We start from the raw sequence: 25,719 nt of genomic DNA, 5'->3' as shown, positions 1-25,719 counted from the left end.
GAATTTTGAAGATCAGTTAGGTAGTTTCAACCAATGGCAGAGTTGAAAAAATATATTTCCTTTGATATAGAATGTAAAGAAGTATGCTGTACTGAACAGAAAATGATTGACTTACTCTTTCATAAACTACTTACAGTATTATTTGCATAGTGTTTATCACAGTGGGGAAAGCTTGTGAAAAAAGGAAGAGACAATAAAAGATATCTCTGGTTATAAGAACAAAATAGAGTAGATGGGAAATAGTTTTATTTCTATTGACTTCCTGTTTTTCTAAAGCACTGAAAGCTGTGTAAAAAAAGAATATGAAGCATTAATTTAATTCTAAAAAAAAAAAACATTCATATGATCCCAGATCTCTCTTGATTGAAATTTACTGAAATTATCTTAATTTTTTGTCCTTAACTTTGCTAAGACATGACAGGGATCAGTTAGTGCTGTGACCCTCCACAGGGCACTGCAATGTAGCTAACAGCTACATTAGGGTGGCTTCAGCAGGGCCATGGCAGGGTGATGGATCTCCTGTGGGAGGAAGAACCAGTAGGGGTTACAGACCGTGGCAAGCACGGTGCTGTTCAGCCTCCTCGGTGGCTATGGGCTGCATGCAGGGGAGACAGCAAAGCATAACTGCTGCCAGCAGAAGGCCTTGCGGGTTAGGGCTTCATGGCAGATTTAACATCACCACAGCAGATGTGACCTCAAGCGGCAATGGTTCAGATGATGAAGACTCTTCAGAGGAGACGACTTACCCTACGGTGTTTCCAGGATGGGATATAAGTGTGGCCAAGAAAGAGTATGCTCCAAGTACTAGTAAGGAACTTCCCTTCTCTTTGGATGTCTTGTTTGGGGTTTGCAGTTTTTGTTTTTTGGCTTTGGGTCTTTGTTTTTTTTATTACTTTTTTCTTTTTCCCTTTTCTACCTGAGGATCCTCTTCCTTCATCAAATGGGTACCATGTAAAGGGGTAGTTGCTGTTCTCACTGTCTCTTGTTTCAGAGATCTTTCCTGTGCCACAGGAAAAGCTGATTTAGAACTTGTGAGGTTCCAGTCCTTAGAAGGAACTTCTTTCAGTGCTGCTAGAATGTATATCTTGTTTTCACATACATTGGATTTCTGGGCTTCCCGTGTGGGTCTTTGTGTCCCGAGGAAAAATTCCTTTCTGGAGGGAATTTCCAGCCTGTACACATGATGTTCAAGTAGTTATGTTTGCATGCATATACCTATTTGGCCTGCCTAGCGCAGCAGAGGAAAAGGGTGTAAGTCCTGTAATTTCTCTAGAGGAAAATCTATTTCCATCCTTAAATGTCTGTCACAAACTATGGGTCAATACTATTTGAAATGCTATGTTCTGAGAAAAAGTTGTGCAGGGGTAACATAACAGAGGTAAAGCTGTGTCTCTGCAATGTGCTGATGCCTTCCTCAGAAGTGTTTCTGGTGTGGATTTTGCTGACTCCAGCAGGCTAAGGGGAGTGCATGTGTCTTTCAAGCAGAATGGCCATTCTTCTGAGCCCAGGTCTCCGGCAGCATTGGCTTCACAGGGTTGTCAGAGGAAGCAAAAGCAAAACTAATGGGTGTGCTTTTTTCTGGGTATCCTTTTCACCTGACGTGGATGTTTCTTTCACCTTTTGTGCCTGTTTTTGTGTCAAGTCTTGGTGGATGTTCCATGTCCTGGAAGTTATCTCAGCCTATCTGTTTTCTCTTGCTGGCACAGCCTGTGAGGAACTCATTAACCTTGTAGAACAGCAAGAACAGATCCACGGGGCTTTGCAATGACTCCTCTCAAGGGACCATGTTCTTTCTTGGGACTGCCACTAGTGCTTTCGTCTGGCTAAGCATCTGAGGAATGTAATGATACCACAGGTTCATACATTCCATTTGCATTCCCATCCATCTCAGTGGCATGAGCATGCTCAGGGTGCTGGTGCTGGTGGACTTAACTTTGATGGAGGAAATGTGCCTCTCAAGAAATAACAAGTTCTCAGTTCAATGAACCATGTCCTAACAGCTCCGGGGCCTCATCGTGTTCACCTGGAGAAAACTACCACCCAAACTTGGTGGAATCCATTTTCAAACAAGTGGTGGTGGTCAAATGCCAGAGAGAAGACACAAGAATGAGGCAGGCGTCATTTTCTGCAATGACCCTCCATAGGGCACTGCAATATAGCTAACAGACATGGTTGGGTGGCTTCAGCAGGGCCATGGCAGGGTGATGGATCTCCTGTGGGAGGAAGAACCAGTAGGAGATACAGACTGTAGGAAGCATGGTGCTGTTCAGCCTCCTCGGTGGCTATGGGCTGTATGCAGGGGAGACAGCAAAGCATAACTGCTGCCAGCAGAAGGCCTTGCGGGTTAGGGCTTCATGGCAGATTTAACATCACCACAGCAGATGTGACCTCAAGCGGCAATGGTTCAGATGATGAAGACTCTTCAGAGGAGACGACTTACCCTACGGTGTTTCCAGGATGGGACATAAGTGTGGCCAAGAAAGAGTATGCTCCAAGTACTAGTAAGGAACTTCCCTTCTCTTTGGATGCATTTTTTTTCTTTTTCTTTTATGTTACACATGTTATGTTCCTCCTCCTTTGCTACATGTATTTTGCATAAAGAGTGGACATTCTTCTATCAACTATTATTCATGAATGTTCCCTTTTCCATTGGAAAAATCTTATAAGACCCATATTAGTTGAATAGATATCTGTTCTATCATTACTTAAAATTGATATCACAGTTTCATCCCTATTTGAACACATTCATTCATTCATTATCTTTCTGAAAGACATGTTTATGATTTTTTCCCAAGTTTTTTTTTTGTTTTGTTTTGGAGGTGGGTGGGTGTGGGTGCAGGGAAACAATTTTAAAATAGTTCTGTTTTGTATTATTTGTAATCTACATCTACGTCATTAGTGAAATGTAATCCAGAGCTTGATCACTATTCTTTGATATGTTTTCTTAGTAGATTTCCTGGCTTTTTGTAAGATATTTGGTCAAAATGTGGGGACGTCAAAGCCTAGGTTCTCATTTCATTAGGAAGTGCTACCCTACACTCTCGTGTTTGCCATCTTCTGCACTCTTCCCGCACACTTTTCTAATATCATCCCATTTGTTTTTTTGACCTAAAATATTTAGGCATGATCTAATACCACAACCGAAAGATTTTAACACATAACCTTTTTTTTTTTTTTTTTTTTTTCTGGTATGAATAGTACCACAGTGATGATCTGATAACTCTTTCTTAACTAAAAAGTCATCCATACCTAAAATAATTTTCTTTTAAAACCATAAGATCTCCACATATGAGGCTTGAAGCCAAACGCTGTGTTCAGTGAAGCACCCAGTATGTGCTACTTGGCCTCATGACCAGGGAATGTCCCCCACCCTCAGGCATTTCTGTTTCTTTTTTTTCTTTTTTTTTTTCCAGTATAGATTTTGTTATTGATAACCATACTATATGTCTTTCATTTGTTCAAATATAATAACTTGCTCCTTTTTTTTTTGTAATTGAATGTAATTTAATATAATTTAAGCACATCTTAATGTCTTTTATTCTATGCACTTGTGCACTCAGTGGTGTAAAAAAATCTGTGCTTATAAGCATCTTTTTTTTCTGAATGCAGTGGAGGATTTTTCTGTTTGATTTTCAGCAGTAGTCTTTGTTTTTAGAGGAACATGCAAAATGAGCAATTCAACTTGCTTAGGGATTTTTATTCTTTTGCCTACATTTTAGGTTTTTCTGGTATTAATTTCTTTAGCTTTTACTCTCTGCATTTTACTCTCTAACTTATTCCACATAGAATATAATATTCAAACAAACTCTATGACCTAGTGGTGTCTGCATGTTCCCCAGGTGAAAATGTATACAATCTCTGGTCATAGCTTCTCATAGCAGTTTTATTTTATCAGTTCAATCATATTATAACTTTGCTGACTAATACTGGCATTCTGGTGGCAGTCATGGTGCTTTCAGATTTTTCTGTTGAGCTCTGTGGATATTCTAACATGAATCTCAATACTTGTTGAGTACTTAGCAAGCATGTTTTACATGTACTCAGGCATCTACTATATTCTTTAGGTATGGCATTATTCTTCAAACTAGAATTTAAATGTCTGTAACTTCTGTAATAGTCTTGCATTACTTCTGCTGTACATTATTCTTCTATTGCTTTTCCCCATTATTCTTGGGAAACTTTGCATCTGTCTTATACAAAGAGTAAAACCTAGTGGTTTGATCTAAAGGGATTTGATAAGAAGAGTAGTGAGACTGTGATCCAGTTATGCATGAATTTCCATAATCCATTATCTTTATGGCACACAATAACAGTAAGGTAATAATGATAGATGTACAGCATGATCAGCAATGAATCCTCCATTGTCCTAACAGCTATGGACTTGCAACATGGAGTGCTTCTGGAAATCTCCACACAAGATCATTGGAACCCCTCTTATACAGATGAAGAGGAGCAATATCCTAGCTCTGCGGGCAGGGGTAAAGCAATTTAGCATTTCAGATAATAGTCAGATTTATGACATAATTCAATGAAATATAACTCATTTATGGTGCAGCTGATTGTAATTCCTATACTATTAGCCTCAGTTATACCAGTACATTATTTGTGCTAGAGCCCTCAGAGGTGGCATCTATAACATTCATCTACCATTCCAAATCTATCTTTGACAACTGATCTTCATTACTTGCCACTTTTCCCCATGTCTCCAGGGTTTTTAAACTTGCACTGCCAGTAGTACAATAAAACCAAGCAGATTGCAATGTGTAACATTTTGGTGACCCAGCTTGGTGAGGAAAAAAAAAATCCCCTTTTTTCACTACAAAATTCCTATCGTAAAATCTGAAGACAAAAACGAGAAAGGGAGCTGATGATTCAAAAACATAAAGGTTAGATTAATCATAACTTCTCGGTTAAATCAGGCCTCCTGAACAACAAGCTCTTGTCAGGTACAAATATGACAAAATTCAATAGTAACCTCCTACTCTTTCCATTGTTTAGTACACATGTAAAACCATAGGACTACTTACTGAAACATTTAGGGCAATATTTTAAAATTATGTAGGTGGAAAATCTGCAGATATAAAGCTCAGATCAATTTAAGTAAATTAATTAGTGTGGGATAATAAGATAATGCTAGTAGTATACGTTTGGCAATGTTAAGTTAAAAAATTATCCAGCTGAAGTTAAACTGTGGTCTTCAAGACATAAAGGGCTCAGCCTAGGATCCGTTACTGCTAAGGATTCATTCTGAGTGGAAGAGTAAACATTACATTCCTAACTGTGCTATGAAGGATAAAACACTACCTCCAGACAAATGTGAACATTTTCCCACCAGTGTTAGAGCCAGCAGCCAACTGTGCTGTCTAAAATGTTCTCACATTCTTCAAGCCTAAAAAACTCTGTGGACAAAGGCCTATGGAGTGTATTCTCCAGCTATTTTTGTTGTGTACATAAATAGTCTCCAGTAATTTTTTTTTTAAACATAGTTGAATATGAACTTCATTTTTGGCTATACCCTGTTAAAGTGAAGGGCAAAACTGAATAGCTGAAGGCACAGCTTTCTACAGCTGGATTAGGGGCCAGTCTTGTAATTGCATAAAATTAGATTGCACTGAAAATAAATATATTTCAGGTGGACCTGTGGAAAGCTTTCTTATCCCTCTATAAAAACAAGCACTTTCTACATACAACAGTAGTTCTTTGGATTTATATTATTGACCTCCAATGGCTAGGTACAATTCTTTCTGATTCTGCAATTTTTGGGAGCAGTGTAATGTTATCCAGGTGACATGGGGCAGAAGCTATAATCAACTAGAAAGAATTTCTGTGAAGACTTTCTTTTAATTCTGAAGCATTGTTAAATTAGTTGTATTCATACACTTAATTTTAACATACAGTCCTACTAGATGCAAATTCAGGACCAAATATTACAGGATAATCTCTCTATATATTTGTTTTAATTACGAAAATAATGAATTACGTTTGCAAGAATGACCTCTTTGTGAACATTTCATCATTTGAAATGTGAAGATATATATTTCTTCATTTCTGCTCTTTTAGGAAAATGCTTAGCATAGGCTTCTTTAGCAGGTGACTAAATGCATATGTAACAGGTCCAGCTCATTCTTTGCATCCTCTGGTTAAGGGTCTTTATTTTACCTTTCATGTATCACTCATGGAAATGTTTGCTACCTAAAGCATTTTTTTAAAAAAAATTGGGTTCTAATGTTCATCTTAGTGTTACAAGTTTTTTTTTTGTTTTTTTTTTTTTTTGTTTTTGTTTTTGTTTTTGTTTTGTTTTGTGGTTTTTTTTTTTGGTATATCTTTTTCTAAGACTTTTACTGTTTATTAGAAAATCTCTTATAGTGGTGGTACTTCAGATGACTTCTGACTGCATTTTCTGCTGTGTAAACAGCAAATTCAACAGCAAGCAATTAATTTATTTTAACTTTAATTATTACTGAGTTCAAAGCTAGTATGCTTTTCAACCTCAAATATACAAACCTATTTATTTCCTCCATCCCACTGAATATTCTTTCAGTCCCAGAAGGAATGACAATTCCCATGGAGAAAGGAATTCCTTGCCTTGCAATTGTGTAATTGAAATATTAACTCAAAAGAGAAAGTTCATCATCTCTTTCACTTTTATAAACCCAGAATCTGCAGACTCAACAGTTATGTTAGTATTAATAAATACGAAGTAGAGATGCAAGCTGGTGTTCCCTATGTGTTCTTCCACTGCTTTTCCTATAGCTTTTCTCTGCCATTGGTCATTGGGATACTAAATCTTCCTCTGTTCCCGGTGAAGCTTCTGTGTGCAAAATGAGCTTCGGTTTCCAAAGCAGCTTTGCTTCCTTTCATCTTTTACACCAAATGCAACAATTAAAAGAAAAATGCAAAACAAAATCCAGCCTTACTGCGTAGACCATGAAGATGAGGATAATATGAGTGGTGTTGGGTATTTTGATCATTATTGATTCAATCATCATCTTATCAGCACTAGTTACAAATGAAAATGAAAAACGTCAAGGACCAACCCAACATCCACTGTTACACAGTGCCCATTCTGGATGGATCAGTCAAGCACAAAACCCTGCAAATACAACTGGGAGCACTGAACATCAAGAATTTACTCTTCCAGGTGAAAATGATATTGAAAAGAAAACTTCTTATACAGGTAATACTACAGGTCAGATTTTAGTAAGTTATCAGGGTTTACTTAAGGTTTAATTTTAGAAGGTTTTTACTAACAATTTTGCAATCTGAAGCCATAACAGATGTTCTGTGAACAAACCTGAGCAACAGAAATCTACAGGTTGCATTATATATATATATATATATATATATAAAATCTATTCTTCAGACTTGGTCCTGGAGGTTTGTTTTCTCTCTCATTTGGACTGTGTGTCAAGACCTATAGTGGATTAATACTGGAATTGTCTCCTACATTTCGTGTTCTATCACATGCAGTCACAACTCTTTACCAGGCTATCTACCAGGCTTATATCTGTAGGAAACAGTAAATGTTTAAATAGAAAGTCAATTATGTCTGTTGCATTTTTTGCATATTTGGGAGCTGTGTTCACACCCCTCTTGCAAGCCATAATTGGACCTGTTTTTTTACAGTTTTCGTTAATACAGCAATTTTAACTAAAAAATAGTATCCAAAATACCTACTCACTCCACTTTTGAAATATGACTAGATGATACTGAAGCGAAGAAAAAAAGCATACTGTAGAATAAAAGAGAGGCTTCTCTCTTCCATCAGTCTAATAAATTGAAACGTAAAAAATGCAATTCTACTGTAAAGCCAGTAACTGAAAATTGATAAATATTAGTTGATGTTCCTGTGAGTGTTTGTCTAGCTAATGACTGATGTACTATACGAAGCACTGCCAACAGTGAATGACTGATGTGCTGTACTAAGCACTGCCAACAGTCATCATCTGTTCTTACCAATTATCAAACACAGACCAATGAAGACAAGTATATCATAGACATTGTTTGGGATGCTGTATCATGTGGATATATTCCTTCAGCTAAATCTAAGTAAAAGTTTAAGGTAGCTCACTGCTTTAGCGATCTCTAAGCCTACGTTCTTCTCAGATATCAACTCCAGGTGCTTCATCAACACCTTTTAAAAATTTGGTGATGCAATGCAATATGTTACTGATATATATATAAATATTGTACTACACTATTATAGCAATATAATTTGGCCTAGTAGCAATTTAATTTTTTACATCCTATGGTAATTTTCTTGTTTTACTTATTTGTTTGTTTTTATTAGGTTGGAGGTGTTTTTAATGGGAGATATGTTAAGATTTGGGTACTCTTTAGTTGTGACTCTAATAAAAGCTACAGATTGCTTAATACAGACAATATCTTATTTTTCTAAATAACTGCAATATCAGATATCCTCCAGTCAAGTGTTCACTCATATACTATGTGTATCATTCACGAATCTGCATCTGCCAGCCTTCCCTGCTATCAGACTTGCTTGATCGTTTATTTTTTCTGGAGAGGCTGCAACTAATAAAATAGTGACATGTTGAGGGGGAAAAGTTGGATATAGTCAATACATTCAAATTCTGTGATTAAAATCTTACTGGTGGGTCAGTTTCTTCCAGTTATTTCTGCCTTCTTTGTTCTTACTTATGCATCAATGGATTTTAGTTTGATATTCAACCAATACAAAGTCATGAAAAGCAAGACTCAGGGAAATACTTTTGGAAATCAATGAGATATCTTAATTCTGAAAAGCATATACTCAGTTTGAGGAAGGATTCAATCCTATTGGTGACGGTAGGCAGCTTTTCTAAACATAAACCAGAATGAGAAGCAAAACTGCTTTACTTCTCTTTGCCATTAAATGTAGTAGACATGTGAGCAAGGCCTGTCATAGAGACAAGAACCGAAGAGGAGAATAATATGAGAAATGGATCTTTATATACTGAGTTCATAATTGCTTCACCATCATCATAACAGCTATGGCCTCCAGTCATGGGGCCAGACAGAATGACTCAGCGCAAGACCCATTGGTGTATCCAGGTTGGGACAAGGGAGAGGATTATTCCACACAAGCCCCTGTAATGGATAGAATTATTCCTTCCAGAGAAAGTAATCACGAAAAAGAGTCTTCCAATACAGGTACTAGTAATAATATCAGCTATGCATATTTCATCACTTCTATCTCTCTGGTGGCATGTTTTTAAACAATATTGCATGACTTGTAGAGAGGAGTAGTTTACTGATCTCTTTAGGACAGTGACATAAACTGCCTGGATGGTGGTGAGATTTTAGCTCTCTAGAAAACATTTATCTTATAATTCCCAGTAACACATCTATTGCTTTCTGTTCTTCAGTTAAGCATGACTGTGGAGTTGCATCCAGTTCAGTACATATGTTATATTAATTTGTGTTGCCAAACAGTTATTACCATAATGTTGAATTCGTAATTATGTTACTTGTATCTAAACAGGTTAATGCTTTTAATCTGTGAATAATGATCTGGTAGACAAGTGCTCTTTTCATAGATTTTTGCAAAACATCTATCACTCTGGTTCACAAAATTATGAGAGAAAGGAATTTAGAAATCTGACATGACACAACTCTACTACTGAATTTATGATGCAGCTTGGTATAGCACATACCATTTATGCAATTGAAGTATATTCTAAAATTATGATATGAGAAACATGATTTGTTTGTACTAAAATAAGAGGAAATGTAACTTTAACCCTTTCTCAATCAGACAATTCTCAGTATCTATTTTTAATTTTGTGACCAAAGTAATTCTGATGATAATAATCCTTCAGTAATTCCAGAATAGAAATTTCATTTTAAGAAGCAAATTACTCTTACTACTGCCATCAACAGAACAACAAATTAAAAGCATTTTTTGTAACTTGTCACTACTCACATAGTCTTAAGCAGCAAAGGGGCATCAATGGTTGTAGAATGGGATCTTTACTGACAATACTGTTATCTGCAAGGTAAAATACACTGTATCACCACTGGACAGTGGTGCTGAAGCTCTGTGATCAGCCTGAGATACAGGGCAGGAGTTGTCCTGACCTCTCTCCATGTCCTTTCACTGCATCCACTGTCCTTGGGACTCTGTTGGATTAAGTCATGAAGTGCATGTGAATAACAAGCAAAAAGATCTGTTCAAAATGTTGAGAAAGCGATGAGGATGTACAGGGGGGTAGAAGGTCCCTCTTCTCTCACCCCTTTGTGGTGTGAAAAGAGTAGCAGTGGTTTAAGGTGAACAGGAGACTTGAATGTGATGGGTATGGGAGGGGCACAGCAGGATACATGTTGAATTCACAGCTGATTCAGCCATCATCGTAACAGCTCTTGCCACTCCTGATGGTTCTCATCATGAAGACTCAACTCAGCCACCTCTGTCTTCAGACAATGAAGCAGGATGGGGCACTGAAGGCATCACACATCCCACAGATGCCCCTGGGGGTGAGGTCCTCCACGGGCTGAATCCTGCTAGTACAAACGAAGCTGGAGATGACTCTCTCCTGACGGGTACCAGTAAGAATAATGGATCATACTCATTTCTCACGTGCTGTGTGAAATGAGGCATTATTTCTTCTGAATCTGACGCCTTTCACTATCTTTCTCATCTTGGGGATCTACAACCCTACTGCGGACTTGCAACCCAAAAATCTGTGGTGGGATCTGTGCTGTTGTTAGAACGACCTTCTGGAATGGTCGCAGGGGACTTCTTCCTGGTCCATTTGGTGGTTTCTGGTCTTTGCTGAAGCATGTTGCTGGGTGGCCTCCTGTCTCTTCTTCTGCAAGTCATGTGCCATGGTGATCCCAAGTTCCCAGCCCCATCCTCCCATATTGCGCCTTGGTGGGGTCAGGCTTGGTATGCTTTGGTGCTGCGATCGGTGTGGTGGAGGTGCTCTGGTGGAATTAATTGGGTGATCTGCTCCTGTGACTCAGCAGTGACACCATCACCAAGGAGGACTGTCCTGATGGTGAGAGCAGAGCAATCGCGCAAGAATTATATCCCATAAACTCTGCCTTCCATTCCTTACTCCTCGCTGGGGGATTCACAGGCACGACCACCACAGATCGGGCTGTGGTATGGCTGCTCACTCCTGAGTTACAGGGTCAGATTTCTGCTGCTGTGGTTTCTTCTTCTGAAGGTCTTCCCTCTCCATCTGTCACTGGGATACGTGGGTACAGCCAGCGTCTCCCTCCAACACAACAAGCAAGTGTTGCTTAAGGGTCTCAAAAGCCAGTGGCAGCGTGGAAGAGGAAGGGGAGGCCTTCTCTTCGTCCTTCTCCTGCCATGCTTTAAACCAGGCAGAAGGACGTCCTTTCTGACTTGCTGTGATACAGAAAGAGGGAAATAATGTGGGTGGTGGTTTGGTGAGCATTAACGTTTAAAGCTGATCGTGCCGTCATCATGGCAGTCACAGAGTCCGTGGATGTTGTCAGCCGAGAGGAAGCTACCAAAGAGCCGTTGGTACCCAGCACTCAGCCTGGAAGTGAAAGTGAACAAGCAAATACCACAGACAGCTCTTATGTCAATTTGGTACCTGGAGTTTTTTCAGACATTGATGATCATCACAATCAATTACAGACCCCTCTTCCTCCTAGTAAGAAGTACAAATTAAAAGCATTTTTTTAACTTGTCACTACTCACATAGTCTTAAGCAGCAAAGGGGCATCAATGGTTGTAGAATGGGATCTTTACTGACAATACTGTTATCTGCAAGGTAAAATACACTGTATCACCACTGGACAGTGGTGCTGAAGCTCTGTGATCAGCCTGAGATACAGGGCAGGAATTGTCCTGACCTCTCTCCATGTCCTTTCACTGCATCCACTGTCCTTGGGACTCTGTTGGATTAAGTCATGAAGTGCATGTGAATAACAAGCAAAAAGATCTGTTCAAAATGTTGAGAGAGCGATGAGGATGTACAGGGGGGTAGAAGGTCCCTCTTCTCTCACCCCTTTGTGGTGTGAAAAGGGTAGCAGTGTTTTAAGGTGAACAAGAGACTTGAATGTGATGGGTAGGGGAGGGGCACAGCAGGATGCATGTTGAATTCACAGCTGATTCAGCCATCATCGTAACAGCTCTTGCCACTCCTGATGGTGCTCATCATGAAGACTCAACTCAGCCACCTCTGTCTTCAGACAATGAAGCAGGATGGGGCACTGAAGGCATCACACATCCCACAGATGCCCCTGGGGGTGAGGTCCTCCACGGGCTGAATCCTGCTAGTACAAACGAAGCTGGAGATGACTCTCTCCTGACGGGTACCAGTAAGAATAATGAATCATACTCATTTCTCACGTGCTGTGTGAAATGAGGCATTATTTCTTCTGAATCTGATGCCTTTCACTATCTTTCTCATCTTGGGGATCTACATTCTTGTTGTAGACTTGCAGTGCAAACTGATTTATAATTCTGTTGCATGTGAACATCCCAACAAGAAATGCTACCCATTAAGACTGCTTTTCCCTGGGTCTACTCTTTCTTATGCCCTCCAGATTTTTTCAATTTAAGTTTTAGTGGAAGGTGATACAGAGAAAATAATTTTATTTTTTTTTTTAGAGGTAAATGAATCATATGTTTAAAAACAGTCTTTCATGTCTATTCATTCCTGGTCTTAGGATAACCACAGGTGCCATTAGTACTGTAAATTTTAAAATAACTTACTACATTTCATGAAGATCTACAAGGTTCAATTACTATTTTCTGTATGTTATCCTATTGAGTTTTCCACCACCACAATATTGGATTTTTATCCTAAAATTTTATTGTTTAATACTGGATTTTTATGATATTGTAGTACATTTGAAATGTTACATCTTTCATATTTTAGTAAGAAAAATAAAACTCTAAGGGAAAAATTAACATTTATGCTTTCCCTTTTCAACTTCCATTTTCTTCAGGATTACTTTAAATCACAACTCCTGGGATTTTCCAAAGAGCTATGAAAACCAAAACTTGTGTTGATAAAAAACAGTTCTTTTCTCTACTTCCTCCTTTTGTTTTCCAAGAATGGAATGGATCATATAAAGCTTCACAGTTTATTGTCATCAGCTTGTTAAGCTTTATGTGGTTTGACAGATCGATTACAAATAAAACAAAAAACAAACAAACAAACAAAAACAACAACAACAAAAACAGGATTTGGCAATCTATTTAAGTGCTTTCTAACAGGTCATTCTAATCTTATTCCTATGTAATGACACGAATTCTAATCCTCATTCTATTCTGTAAATAATATGATTTTTCTTCCTTCTAAATAGTTGTTACTAGGTATTTTCCAAGATAACATTTTAGGCTCCCATTGTTTGGAAATGCATGTTTTGGTGTATCATTTTGCTTCACAATGTTAAATTTCAGTGGTGTAATTTTGCATGAATATTAGTCTTTATTATTCTGTTCATATTTTGGAGCATTTGCAATTTCTGCAAGTGCACTAGTTAGGCTATGCTATTTTTTGCATGTTTTTTCAACATCCTTACTCTTTTGCATCAGCAGCAGTCTCTTTAGAAAAGAGCGCCGTATGAGTGATTGTGGGAAGCATATTAATTAATTAATTTCCTTAATTTTCCATTAGAATTTATTTTGAATTATTCTGTTGGGAGACCAGCATGCATTCTTATGATAATCTCATGGAAAATCAGGGATGAAAAATACACTAAAAAGAATATTTTATTAGATTGATGATGATGATCTTAATCTTAAATAGTCAGGTCTAAGTAGCTGCTATCTATTCTTTAAATAGTTTTTACATACTTCAAAGCTCACTGATATTAGGGGAAATGAGTAAGCAACTATTAGAATAATCAATAAATCATAGTTAAAGGAACAGAAAAAAATAATAATAATAATGACAGATACAGATCTTGTTTGCTTGCCCAAACCTTCCCCAAGGAAAAAGTAGACCTAGTTAAATGAAATGAAGACAGAAAAATTGATAAGGTGGGATTTTGTAAATATCTTTGAGGTTAACTTAGCCATCATCACATTACAACAGTAACAGCCAGCATTGATGTTCTGGAACCAGAAGATGTAACCCAGGAAGTGTGGGCACCTCGAGTCATCGTAACAGCTCTTGCCACTCCTGATGGTGCTCATCATGAAGACTCAACTCAGCCACCTCTGTCTTCAGACAATGAAGCAGGATGGGGCACTGAAGGCATCACACATCCCACAGATGCCCCTGGGGGTGAGGTCCTCCACGGGCTGAATCCTACTAGTACAAACGAAGCTGGAGATGACTCTCTCCTGACGGGTACCAGTAAGAATAATGGATCATACTCATTTCTCACGTGCTGTGTGAAATGAGGCATTATTTCTTCTGAATCTGACGCCTTTCACTATCTTTCTCATCTTGGGGATCTACAACCCTACTGCGGACTTGCAACCCAAAAATCTGTGGTGGGATCTGTGCTGTTGTTAGAACGACCTTCTGGAATGGTCGCAGGGGACTTCTTCCTGGTCCATTTGGTGGTTTCTGGTCTTTGCTGAAGCATGTTGCTGGGTGGCCTCCTGTCTCTTCTTCTGCAAGTCATGTGCCATGGTGATCCCAAGTTCCCAGCCCCATCCTCCCATATTGCGCCTTGGTGGGGTCAGGCTTGGTATGCTTTGGTGCTGCGATCGGTGTGGTGGAGGTGCTCTGGTGGAATTAATTGGGTGATCTGCTCCTGTGACTCAGCAGTGACACCATCACCAAGGAGGACTGTCCTGATGGTGAGAGCAGAGCAATCGCGCAAGAATTATATCCCATAAACTCTGCCTTCCATTCCTTACTCCTCGCTGGGGGATTCACAGGCACGACCACCACAGATCGGGCTGTGGTATGGCTGCTCACTCCTGAGTTACAGGGTCAGATTTCTGCTGCTGTGGTTTCTTCTTCTGAAGGTCTTCCCTCTCCATCTGTCACTGGGATACGTGGGTACAGCCAGCGTCTCCCTCCAACACAACAAGCAAGTGTTGCTTAAGGGTCTCAAAAGCCAGTGGCAGCGTGGAAGAGGAAGGGGAGGCCTTCTCTTCGTCCTTCTCCTGCCATGCTTTAAACCAGGCAGAAGGACGTCCTTTCTGACTTGCTGTGATACAGAAAGAGGGAAATAACGTGGGTGGTGGTTTGGTGAGCATTAACGTTTAAAGCTGATCGTGCCGTCATCATGGCAGTCACAGAGTCCGTGGATGTTGTCAGCCGAGAGGAAGCTACCAAAGAGCCGTTGGTACCCAGCACTCAGCCTGGAAGTGAAAGTGAACAAGCAAATACCACAGACGGCTCTTATGTCAATTTGGTACCTGGAGTTTTTTCAGACATTGATGATCATCACAATCAATTACAGACCCCTCTTCCTCCTAGTAAGAAGTACAAATTAAAATGGTTTTCATTTTTCCATGTCACTTGTTGTTTGGGACAATGATGATCCTCTGAAAGTATGTGCACTAACCAGGGTTTTCAGTTATGCTCATATTGTAATTTGCTTTTTTGTTTATTATTGCTGTTGGCATTTCTAGATGTGTTTATGATCCACGTTTAATATGCCATGAAAGGAAATCTTTTTCTCTGCAAAGCAGAGGACTTTTTCCAAATGACTGAAAGTACTGTTTTGCAAATAACTTTTTCTTACATTTTACTATCTGTATGTGACAACATATCTCATAAAATGAAAAAGCATAAGCTTTCTCCTCATGCCCATATACACGATAGCATTTTTTCTTCTTATTTGACGGGCACAAGTGACATCTCTGTAACACTTAATTGTCTTTCGTTTTTCCCCTGTCCTCATTCCTTCTGTGTCAGTTGAATATATAGCAAGAAAAAGTAATTCCCTCTGCAGTCTTTTTTTTTTTTTTTCCCACTAGGTACCTCTGCTGTTGGTATCTTGCCAATGATTAATTATAGCTACATGTAGTGGGTTTTAACTGACATTTCCTTCAGGAACAGTTTCTTTTTTTAAGTGTTATTCTTCTGATAAAGTTAGTGGAGTTAACAGTAACCATGTTTACGTAGTACACTACAAATATCTTTTTTTTTTTTTTTTTTGGTAACTTCTTAATAGTACGGGAAATGAAGGGACTTTTCCTTGTTCCCAAACACATCATGCTAATAGTTTTTTGGTTTTTTTTTTTTCAGAATCTAGTTATCTTACACACTAATCCAAATACTACTTTAATGCGCTTTCCTGGAAGTTAGTGGAACCTTGTCAGGTTTGGCCAATGCTCTGTGGTCATTCTTTACACACAAACGTGATTTTATACTTGTATAATGTCATACAGCAAGCACTTTAAAGATAATTTTATTGTTCATAATGGTTAGGAGTTAGAATTTGCTTCCAACGAAAACATTAATTTTGAAAGACTTGAGTTAAAAATGGAATTTGGAGTGACAGCTAAATGTTTCTAGATATGTCTGATTTCTCTCGACACTTTTACCCTGGGATAACTCCACTCAGTTTGGTGGAGTCTATTTTAATTAATTAATGTTAATTCATACGTTATCAGGTAGAATTTATCTTCTTTTTTTTTTTTTCCAGATTTTTATATAGGCACAGTAAAATCAAACCTACCAAAACCACGGTTAAAGTATTTTGACATAGGCATCGCAATATAAATGCAAAACGTGTATTGGCATTTTGTTGGAAAGATAAATATTTTTAGTAACTCTTTCCTACTGCGACAAACTCATTTCTTGACACCCACTGCCCTATTAAATTGATTAGTCCAAGCAGCCTCCTTAATTTACTGTACAGACATTACAAACTTTGAAAAAAGGTTTGCTACCTTTCTGTTTTGAGCATATAAAACCTGTAAGGACTAGTTTTAAGACCTCTTTCTAGGTGAATGCCTGTGTAGAATCTTTGCATTGCCAGTGCCTTGGCAATTTTTCATACGGCCATCTTCTTAAACTTCCTTATTTTTCTCACTTACCTACCCTTTGTGCTTTGTAAAAACATAGTACAAGGGGATTACTAGGACACTACTGTTGTCATTTTTTAAAGTTAATTTATTGAAGGGTTCTTTCATTTTTAACGTTGCCCTATATAGCTGTATTGGAGTGAAAATGATTCATTAATATATTGACAGACACTAGTTAAAGGCTTCCTCCAAACAAATTAATGGTTTCATGTAGTATACTCCCTTCTTCCACTTGCTTTTCCTCTACAGAAATGTTTAAGCTGTTGTCTGACATCACACTAATGACTGACCTTTTGTCCAAGTGCCGTAGTGGAATAACAAATCAATCTACTGAAGGAATACAAAAAATAAGTGTCAAAAAGAAGAAAATCTAGTATGTCATCAAAATGAAATGTAGAGTGCAACCGAGGAGCCCTCCCTGCCTTCTGCAGGCACTTCCCGGGAGCCAGAACACCAGGGGACATGACCAAATCCTGTTTCTTCTCAGTGCTCAGGGGAGGGGAAGAGCAAATTTAGCAGTTCTCTTAACACAGGAATCTTTCATAAATGTCTTTCTAAGGGCCTTTTTTGGTGAAAAAGCTCTGCCATTTCATAAGGATGATTTAAAGCACCTTAAAAATATCTGCTGACATGTCAGGTAGACAAATCAGTACATTCCTCTTGCTCAGTTTTCTTGGAGGCTAGATTAGGTCCCATAGGTGCTGAGTTAGTGCTCTGTCCTTTGGGGTGAGATAGCACAAAACAACTCATTGGTCAATAAGTTCCTTGTTAACAAAAGTAATGAAAACATCTGGAACATTCAACTACTTGTTGGCTATGCTTAACAGGAGGAAAATGTGCTTCTTAGTTTTGTATTTGCCAGCTGCCATTAGGAAATGAGATCAGAAAGGCTGGCTAGAAGAGAGCTGCAATGTGTATGACAGAATAAGAACTTTACAGCTGATTAGAGTGAGTGTCTAATTTGCTCTATCGGTGTCTGGAAGAATTCAGAGAGGTGGAGATCTGTAATATTGTTTTTGTACTGATAATGAAGTTGTAGTCCCATGTGAAACTACCGTATCTATAACATACAGATAATTTTAGACATGGGATACCCATATGGCAATAGAGTGGGCCACAAATATTACTGTCATCACATAAAACTTCAAGCAGTGTGACCATCACAGGAAATATGTGAGACTGGAAGTATGCATTTGAAATTAAGATCTAATTCAGTCTTAGAACCAAATTTAAAAACGTATTAAAAAGAGCCAAGGGATCCATATCTAAGTTTACATAGAGTATTTTTGCTATTAGAGAGAATATTTAGAATTTTTAAGGTCCCACTTTATACATGGCTATCAAATTTAAAACCATCCAGAGTACTATACTTCTATTTTATGAAAGTAGGAAAGTTTCAGAAATTCCATATCATCCTGTATAGGAATAAAATAAAAAGCCTTAAAATTTCTCCATATTGACCATTTTCAATTTAAATAAGAAAGTCAAATTCTTTTTCTCCCTCTACTCTTTTGTCATTCTCTTTTCTCCACGGAACAGACAAGACCTTTGACTTACACAACAAAAGCCTCTTCAAAAAGTTTCCAACATTCAGAAGTCTTTACCTTCTCTCCAGAAAATTTCTAAGCAATTACAATTGTGTTTTGGTTCATGAAATTATTGCATAATCAAAAATGAAACATATGAGAGTGGGGAAAGGGAAAAACCTTGAGCTTTGTTATTCAGAGTATGAAAACTAGCCATAGTTCAGAGTATGATGATTATAGTCTTCGTAATAGGTTTCCATATGAATACTTTTTAATGACCTCAGTGTGAACTTTCTAGAAATATTTTTTTTGTATTGTGAAAGTCATCATTTTTTACTTCCCTGTTATATATTCACTAAAGTTATTTGGAGTAACATATAGTTTTGTTCTTTAGGATCTACATCCATTGTAGATGATGATCATGGATCACGCAAGGGAAATGTTGAACCCACTTCCAACCCTGGAGAGAATGCAACAACAACAATAACGTCACAACCAAGGTCAGCCCAGGTACCAGGTAGGTTTCTGAATTCATATCTTTTAACAATTTAAGTACATAATGATAGTAATATGAACTGAAATAAGAGATGAAAATGTACATCAAGTATAGTTGTTCAGGTTTTGTTCTGAATCACATTGTCACTGAGAGTCTGAGAAATAGAGCATATTGCAACTCATAAAATATTCTAGCACTGTGTAGATGAGAGAAATCATGCATTTTGGAGAACAGGATTAAGAGATATATAATTTTCATACATTGATATGCAATCAGGGAAAATTCAGTAAAGATATATGCAAAGTATCACAACTTTGAGAATATTCCAGGAAAACAATGTCTGATAAGTGTTACAGAAAAGGGCTTGCAGGTTAAAATAGAATAGAAACAAGCCAACACAATGATACAATTGCAAAAGAATGACATTTTTTTCTGGGACGTATTAACAGAACGTCATTTTTAAGGCAGAGAAAGTAATTATTCCACTCTAAGTAGGCCTGGCAAGTCCCGAGCTGAAGTGCTGCATTCAATTTGAGGCATTGAATTAATTATATAGAAAAAACAGAGAAGAGCACAAAGATAAAATTTGGTAAGGTAACATAATATGAACAGCATGAAGAACAGGCTATGGAGAAGGTTGTGAAATCTCCTTTATTAAAAATGCTGAGAGCAAATGGAACATTTCTCAGAGATGTTCTTATTCATTCTATTTCACTGGAATGAAATATAACTGAGGTGATCTCTTTGGGTCCTTTCCAGTTTTACCTCTTTATCCTGGTTTTGTAGTTCCTTCTATTTTTTTTTTGTTGTTGTTTAGGATTTGGCTTTTTTAAGATCTCCCTTAAAGTAAGATTTTAAATTAAAAAAAATAAAATAAAAATGAATGTAGACATTTCACTCTACCTTAAAGCCAACCTACTTTTGTACATGGGATTGCAGATGTGTCAGCACTAAGCCTTTTCTTCTGCACTTGGAATAAATCAATGACACAACTCCTCTTCACCTATGCCATCTAAAATACACTGATTCTAGATGCTAGAAGTGGTCAGGTATTTCATCGGTGTTGGCCTGGGTATAGCTGAGCACTTTCTTTGATCACCTAGGCAGTGTGACTGATGAAAATGTACCTGATTTGCACAGAAGCAATTTGCAAAGTGAACAAACATTCATTCAAAAAGTCTTGCAGCCTAAAGAATGCACAAGCATCTGTGAAACTGCAAAATTACATGGGATGGATTAACACATTCTCTCCCCCTCTCTTGACTCCCCCCAGAATGGCTGATCATCGTTGCTGCTCTCTTGGCACTGGCATTGATCCTTGCAGTGTGCATCGCCGTCAGCAGTCGGAGGAGGTACGGTAGCCCTGCGCTTTGAAGAACACCACAGCATGATGTGGGTGCTGGAATAAGGCACTGCCACATATCTTTTAGAGGTCATGGTGAAATAGGAAGTATATAAGGCATATGGTGAGATGGAAAAATCTATACCTTTCTTTCTGTTAAGTGACTCTGGAATTACATGCCTCGAACGGCACGGCTTATTTATACATCACTCTGCTTTGCGTACAAAAGCAGAGGCTGCCATTGTTTCCTCCCTCTCAGCCCAGAGGCACCATAGAAACAGACAAATAGGGCCAGTATGACTAATTATAGACTATATCTGACGAGAACTGAAACAATGTCAAAGCTAAAAATTACATCCTAGATACTGCAAGTGGAAAACATATCTTTTACTTAAAGCTGCCATGCAGCTGGGATTGAGACCCAAGGAGAAAAAGTGCACATGGGTCTGTGGGTGTGCAGGGTTCATGGAGTGGATCCTACCAATACGCATCAAACCCTATGAAGATCAGTCTTTGAAGCACGGACATAATCTGGTATTCTTGAAACAGGTGTTTCAAAATAATTAAGAGATTCATCTATTCTGCTAAGTGATAATCTGCTGCAGACCCAGGGAGGGAGGTGGTGTGCAGTCACCACACTGCACACGAGCATCAGCTCATCTGAAAGTAGCTCTGCAGCTGTGTTGCAAGGGAACTGGGTAGGTGAAAAGGTGGACTGAGCATTCAGGGTTATCCGAGCAATAAAGTGAGAATATTCCAAGCATTCATTTACTTAAAAATGAGAACTGCAGATTTATTTTTATAATGCTGTCAGTTAAAAGGAATATTGACAGCAGCTTCTCCAGTTTCACTCTCATTCTGACTACCTGTAAAAGCCTGTGGGCTGTAGGCTTTGGTTTCAAGGTAGTTAGATTCTTGATTCAGAAATCAATAGACTTGGCCTTCGTAGTTACAAAGTCAGTATGGCAGGGATCTCAAGCACTTCCACCAAGCAATTGGTCCTTCTCAGTGAATAGCAAATTGCTTCACTATAGGGTTGTTGTTGATGTTGTTGAATTGGTCTTGCTTTAATAAAATTTGTGTTATCTTCACCAAAAAAAAAAAAAAAAAAATGACCCAAGGTTCAGTGTGAGGCAGTTTCCTTGTTTGATTGTTTATTTTTTTATTATTCCTCTTGTTGCAAAGAAGAATGCCGCTGTCTGGTTCCTGTTGTAAAAAGTGTTAGGATCTCCATCCAGAGTCCAACATTGGGTGCGGCACAGCCTGACCATCATGTCAGGAAAGAAAATCTGAGCTGCTCTTCTGAGAGGCTGTGGCCTCTCTTTCAGCATTTCATAGCAGCAGAGCAGGAATCATTCCCAAGTGTGTGCGTAGCATTCACACAGCAAACTGAGCTGCTTTGGATAAAATAATCCTTACCTATCAGTCAGTAAGCATGAAAAAAAGTAATACTTCAAAAAAATAATGGTATAATTAAACTGCCGAATTAGTCATTCGGACAAAATCTGTTTCAACGAAGAAGAAAATGCTTTAAAGTAGAACTTCAGAAAATTAGTGTCCCTCTTAACACACCTCTGGGCATTCAGTTTACACTAGGCCATTCAAGGACAACAAGTGGGATATTCAGCGCAGTGTACCCAGAGTTTTAATGGATTAGGGCAAATCTGATATCCGTGTAACTATTAATTTCTACTGCCTTGAAGAATACCCAACCCACTTGGTCCAAAGTCTGGATGTACAATGACCCTGTCCGTATACTAGGATATATACAAAGTTCATAAATGTGGATATATCCACACCTTAGAAAATCTTTTCTAGCTTTCAGTAATGCATGTTAGTCCTGTCTATAATGACACTAGATAGTAACTGAATCAGTAGGATCCTGCAAAAGTTTATGTATATAATTGTGGATTCTTTCAAAAATAAAATAGGCAGCATGGCGACACCTTACGCCTTGCATTGCATAGGCCTGCACTGACAGACACAAGTTTCATTTCTAAGCACCTTTTTCTAAATATCGACTTGAATTTTCTTTTCTTATTTCCATTAGTCTCCATTTATGGTACTTATTTCCTTTTCATTTCTTTCTAGATGTGGGCAGAAGAAAAAGCTTGTGATCAATAACGGCAAAGGTGCAGTGGAGGACAGGAAGACGAGTGAATTAAATGGGGATGCCAGCAAATCACAAGAAATGGTGCACTTGGTTCACAAAGAACAGTCAAATGACCGAACAGGAGCATCTGACGAATTCCTCACCATTGACGAAACACAAAATCATCAGGAGCTGGATATGAAGAGTGGAGTGTAATGGTACCAACTCACCAAGTAGATCAGAGCTGGGGAAATCAAAATCACACGGAACTTGGGCCAGAATTCACAGATGCACTGTGCTACTGATGTCTTTTGAACACGATTAAACTTAAGTTGTCTTCATTTTTAATCATTTTAAAATGATGTCTGAGTTACAAAATTGACATTTTCTATCTGAAATAAGCCCCAAGAGTTGCATAAATTCGTCAGTTCCTAATTCCTACACAGAGGACACTTACTGTGTCCTGGGTATATCATTGATCCCCAGATACAGTGTCTTCGCTGTGCGGAGCTACAGAAGTATCCAGTTGCTCCATCTTACAGGTATTTAAGGTACTAAACTTGTCATGGTACAAGAGTAAGCAAGCAACAAATGTCGAGCAAAAAAAAAAAAAAAAAAGCTTAAACCAAAAAGGCCTCCTATACAATGTCTAAAACAGCAGAATCTATCAGAAATGCCTTACAGCCAGGAAGAGCAGTAGGTGCATTGAAAGTCTGCCAGTAAAATCAAAAAGTGACATTTTATAATGATTTATGACTTATTCTGTAACAAGGAAAACCCAGAAGGACAAATCTTATTTATCATTGTTTTAAAATGTCTGTGGGCATACAGCAAGCCTTTTTGGGAGGGGGAATAAAAAGATGAAAACATGAGATGATACATAATAAATATCATTACTTTGTTATCTTAACAATCTGTACAGTTATCCTTGAGTTTTTGAAGAGTTATCCTTGAGTTTTTGAAGTGTTCATTGCTCTTCCCCCTCCCTCCTTCATTGGTCCCAGTTTGTGTATGTTTTTAAAGAGTCTGTTAGTTAGTATAATTAATAAAACAGAATGACCCCAGCTCTATTGTGCATGCACAAATCAAGGAATTTGAAATCATCAGCAATGATGACAGTATTTTTATTCCTGAAGAACAGGTCTTTACCTTCCCCTGCTCAATTGTACTTCGGAGACGCTGAGCCTAGTAAAGCTTGTTTCCCCTGTAACTGTTGCGTTACACCAGTTTGCTGATATTTTAAAAGTTACCTTTCTATGATCTCACTCACTTCTGAATTCTATTTTCTCCACATTTTATTTCTTCTTTTTAAAAATACCAAAACAAATACTGCTTGTTTACTGGTACCAGAAGTTGAAATTCTACAGAAAAGATCAAAGAGATTTAAAGGAAACTCTCCCAGCAATGTAATATAGTAAAATAGCTGCAGCTGCATTGTCATATGCTTTTGTTTTGTCATTGTATGTCTATTATGTAAAGTATTTGTATTAAGCTATGATGCTGTGCATTATATTGATATGAACTGCCAGAAAGAAAATTATTTACTACCAGTGGTCTGTGCGATTTTTAAGAAAGCATATTGGAATGGAGGGCGAATTGTAACTTCTAATCGGGCTGCCCCAAAAAAATGCAAGCAAAATCAACCAGAGGTAATAGCATACAGTGAGGTGTGTCAGCTGTGGGACGGGGAATACCAAGAGAAGTCCGTTCAGATGTTCCTGTTCACTGACCATAGCACCTTCATTGGAAAACACCGTTCTGCTAATGCATGTTATTTTTTGTTCTCCGTCTGAAGCAATTGGAGTATGAGTATTCAGCTGGCTAAATATTAACATTACCTAGCACTGATCTTTACTGGAACACGAAGCACAATCAAAATAGTGATTATGGTTCTCAGTTACAGCCCTTCAGCAGTTTCCCAAGCGTTTCATTGAGTTGCTTAGTGCCCTAGTATCTGCAGGCAGATCTCCTCAGGGAAAATCTACACTTGGGCAAAAGGCCCCAGGACAAGATGTGATTTCAGAGTACACGTAGGACATTTTCTGACTCCATGTATGTAAAGATGTCTCATCTATGAGCAGTCACACAGCTCCAAAGGTGTTCAAACAAGCTGAAGCCAATAAGGTCAAGGTGACTAACACTATCAGTATATGTGGTCCATTGTCAAATTTCTCAGCCCTGCTATAAGCACATATTTTAATTCTGAGCTGTGCTGTGGGAAGTTTGTTGACTCTACATTGATTTTTAATTCCCGTAATGTTTTTAAGCAAGCTTTTCTTTTTCTCACTATAAATCAATAATGTGTAATTATATACTCTTTTCACTAAGCGTGGAGATCCAGAATAAGAACTTTGACTCTCTTTAACTCCCAATTGAATATAAGCCACAATCAAAAGGAGATTTTTCACTGTCTTGAAGGATAAAGATTTATTTTATTTATTTTTTTTTTTTAAAAAAAGAGTTGGGAGAGATATTATTCATCTCCCTACTGAGATGTTCAATGGAGAAATTTATCTAATGTTCAGTAACTAGAAATGCATGGACAACACTGGTTGGCTTCTTTTTATATTTTTAAATAGGGAGACGCTCAATTTCTCTTTAAAAAGGCAGTGCCATTATTTTATATACGCTGATTCTTTTTAGATTATGTCATGCAACTGAAGTGCAATTAAGTTTCATTGTAGTTTCAAAACTAGATGGCCATTTCATACATGTAATATAGTACATATTTTTATTAATCTTGTTTTTTATTATTTCAGGGGTTGCTTGTTGTGTGTATGTGTTTTTTATATAGAGCACTAGATATATTTGCATATTTATTTAACAGATTAATCAAAAAGAAAGAAAATAGCACCTCTAAATTGTAATTAGAAATAACATTGCTTAAAAAAAAAAAAAAAGTAAACAAGCTTCCAAAAATAAACTTGACTCCACATTGAGCATAAAAATTAAGGTTAAAGTTACTAGTGGGAGAGAGGATGCATTCGGCAGGGTAATCATATATAGCAGTGGTGAGCCAGAGGTCAGTTCTGCTTGCAAGCTGCAAGCCAAACTCAGCTGAAGGCTGCAGGACCTTGCAGCACCCACGGGTTCCCCAGCTGCTCTGGGGGTTAGCAACGAGTTCAGCTCCCCTCGGAGCTGAATATCTCTGGGATATCTCAGTCCAAGTTAAGATCAACCCAGTAAGACAGAAGTAATGTTTAAAGCAGTACGTATATTTAAAAGAGAGGTTGTATGTTTTATGAGAATGTAATATTTTTGTCGAACAGTCCGGGGTGATTGCTTCACCTGTATTTTCTTGAAGCTCTTACAAGGAATGTTTGATTAAAGCAGTGAAAGGAT

At 38.1% G+C, this 25,719-nt stretch overlaps 1 protein-coding gene across 34 annotated transcripts in view; it reads left to right on the top strand.

Annotated features, from left to right (window-relative positions):
* Nucleotides 1–25,718, top strand: part of CD44 (CD44 molecule (IN blood group)) — a 65,000-nt gene extending 39,282 nt beyond the window's left edge. For 5 of the 34 annotated variants that reach the window (XM_083838395.1, XM_083838401.1, XM_083838399.1 and 2 more), the window contains 13 exons: nt 685–807; nt 2,379–2,501; nt 4,374–4,478; nt 6,998–7,177; nt 8,989–9,150; nt 10,333–10,545; nt 11,439–11,624; nt 12,106–12,294; nt 14,022–14,285; nt 15,179–15,364; nt 18,842–18,964; nt 20,217–20,295; nt 22,377–25,718. In XM_083838395.1, coding sequence (XP_083694521.1) covers nt 685–807; nt 2,379–2,501; nt 4,374–4,478; nt 6,998–7,177; nt 8,989–9,150; nt 10,333–10,545; nt 11,439–11,624; nt 12,106–12,294; nt 14,022–14,285; nt 15,179–15,364; nt 18,842–18,964; nt 20,217–20,295; nt 22,377–22,593 — 2,150 coding nt within the window. In that variant the 3' untranslated portion in view covers nt 22,594–25,718. The other 29 variants (XM_083838402.1, XM_083838417.1, XM_083838424.1 and 26 more) reach the window with 28 other exon arrangements.
* The last annotated feature ends 1 nt before the right edge of the window (nt 25,719 follows it).

The sequence above is a fragment of the Anser anser genome (assembly GCF_964211835.1).
Source record: "Anser anser genome assembly, chromosome: 5".
In the NCBI taxonomy this organism is placed as follows: domain Eukaryota; kingdom Metazoa; phylum Chordata; class Aves; order Anseriformes; family Anatidae; genus Anser; species Anser anser.
Note: the sequence above shows the minus strand (reverse complement) of the source record. Positions and strands in the feature narration are given on the sequence as shown.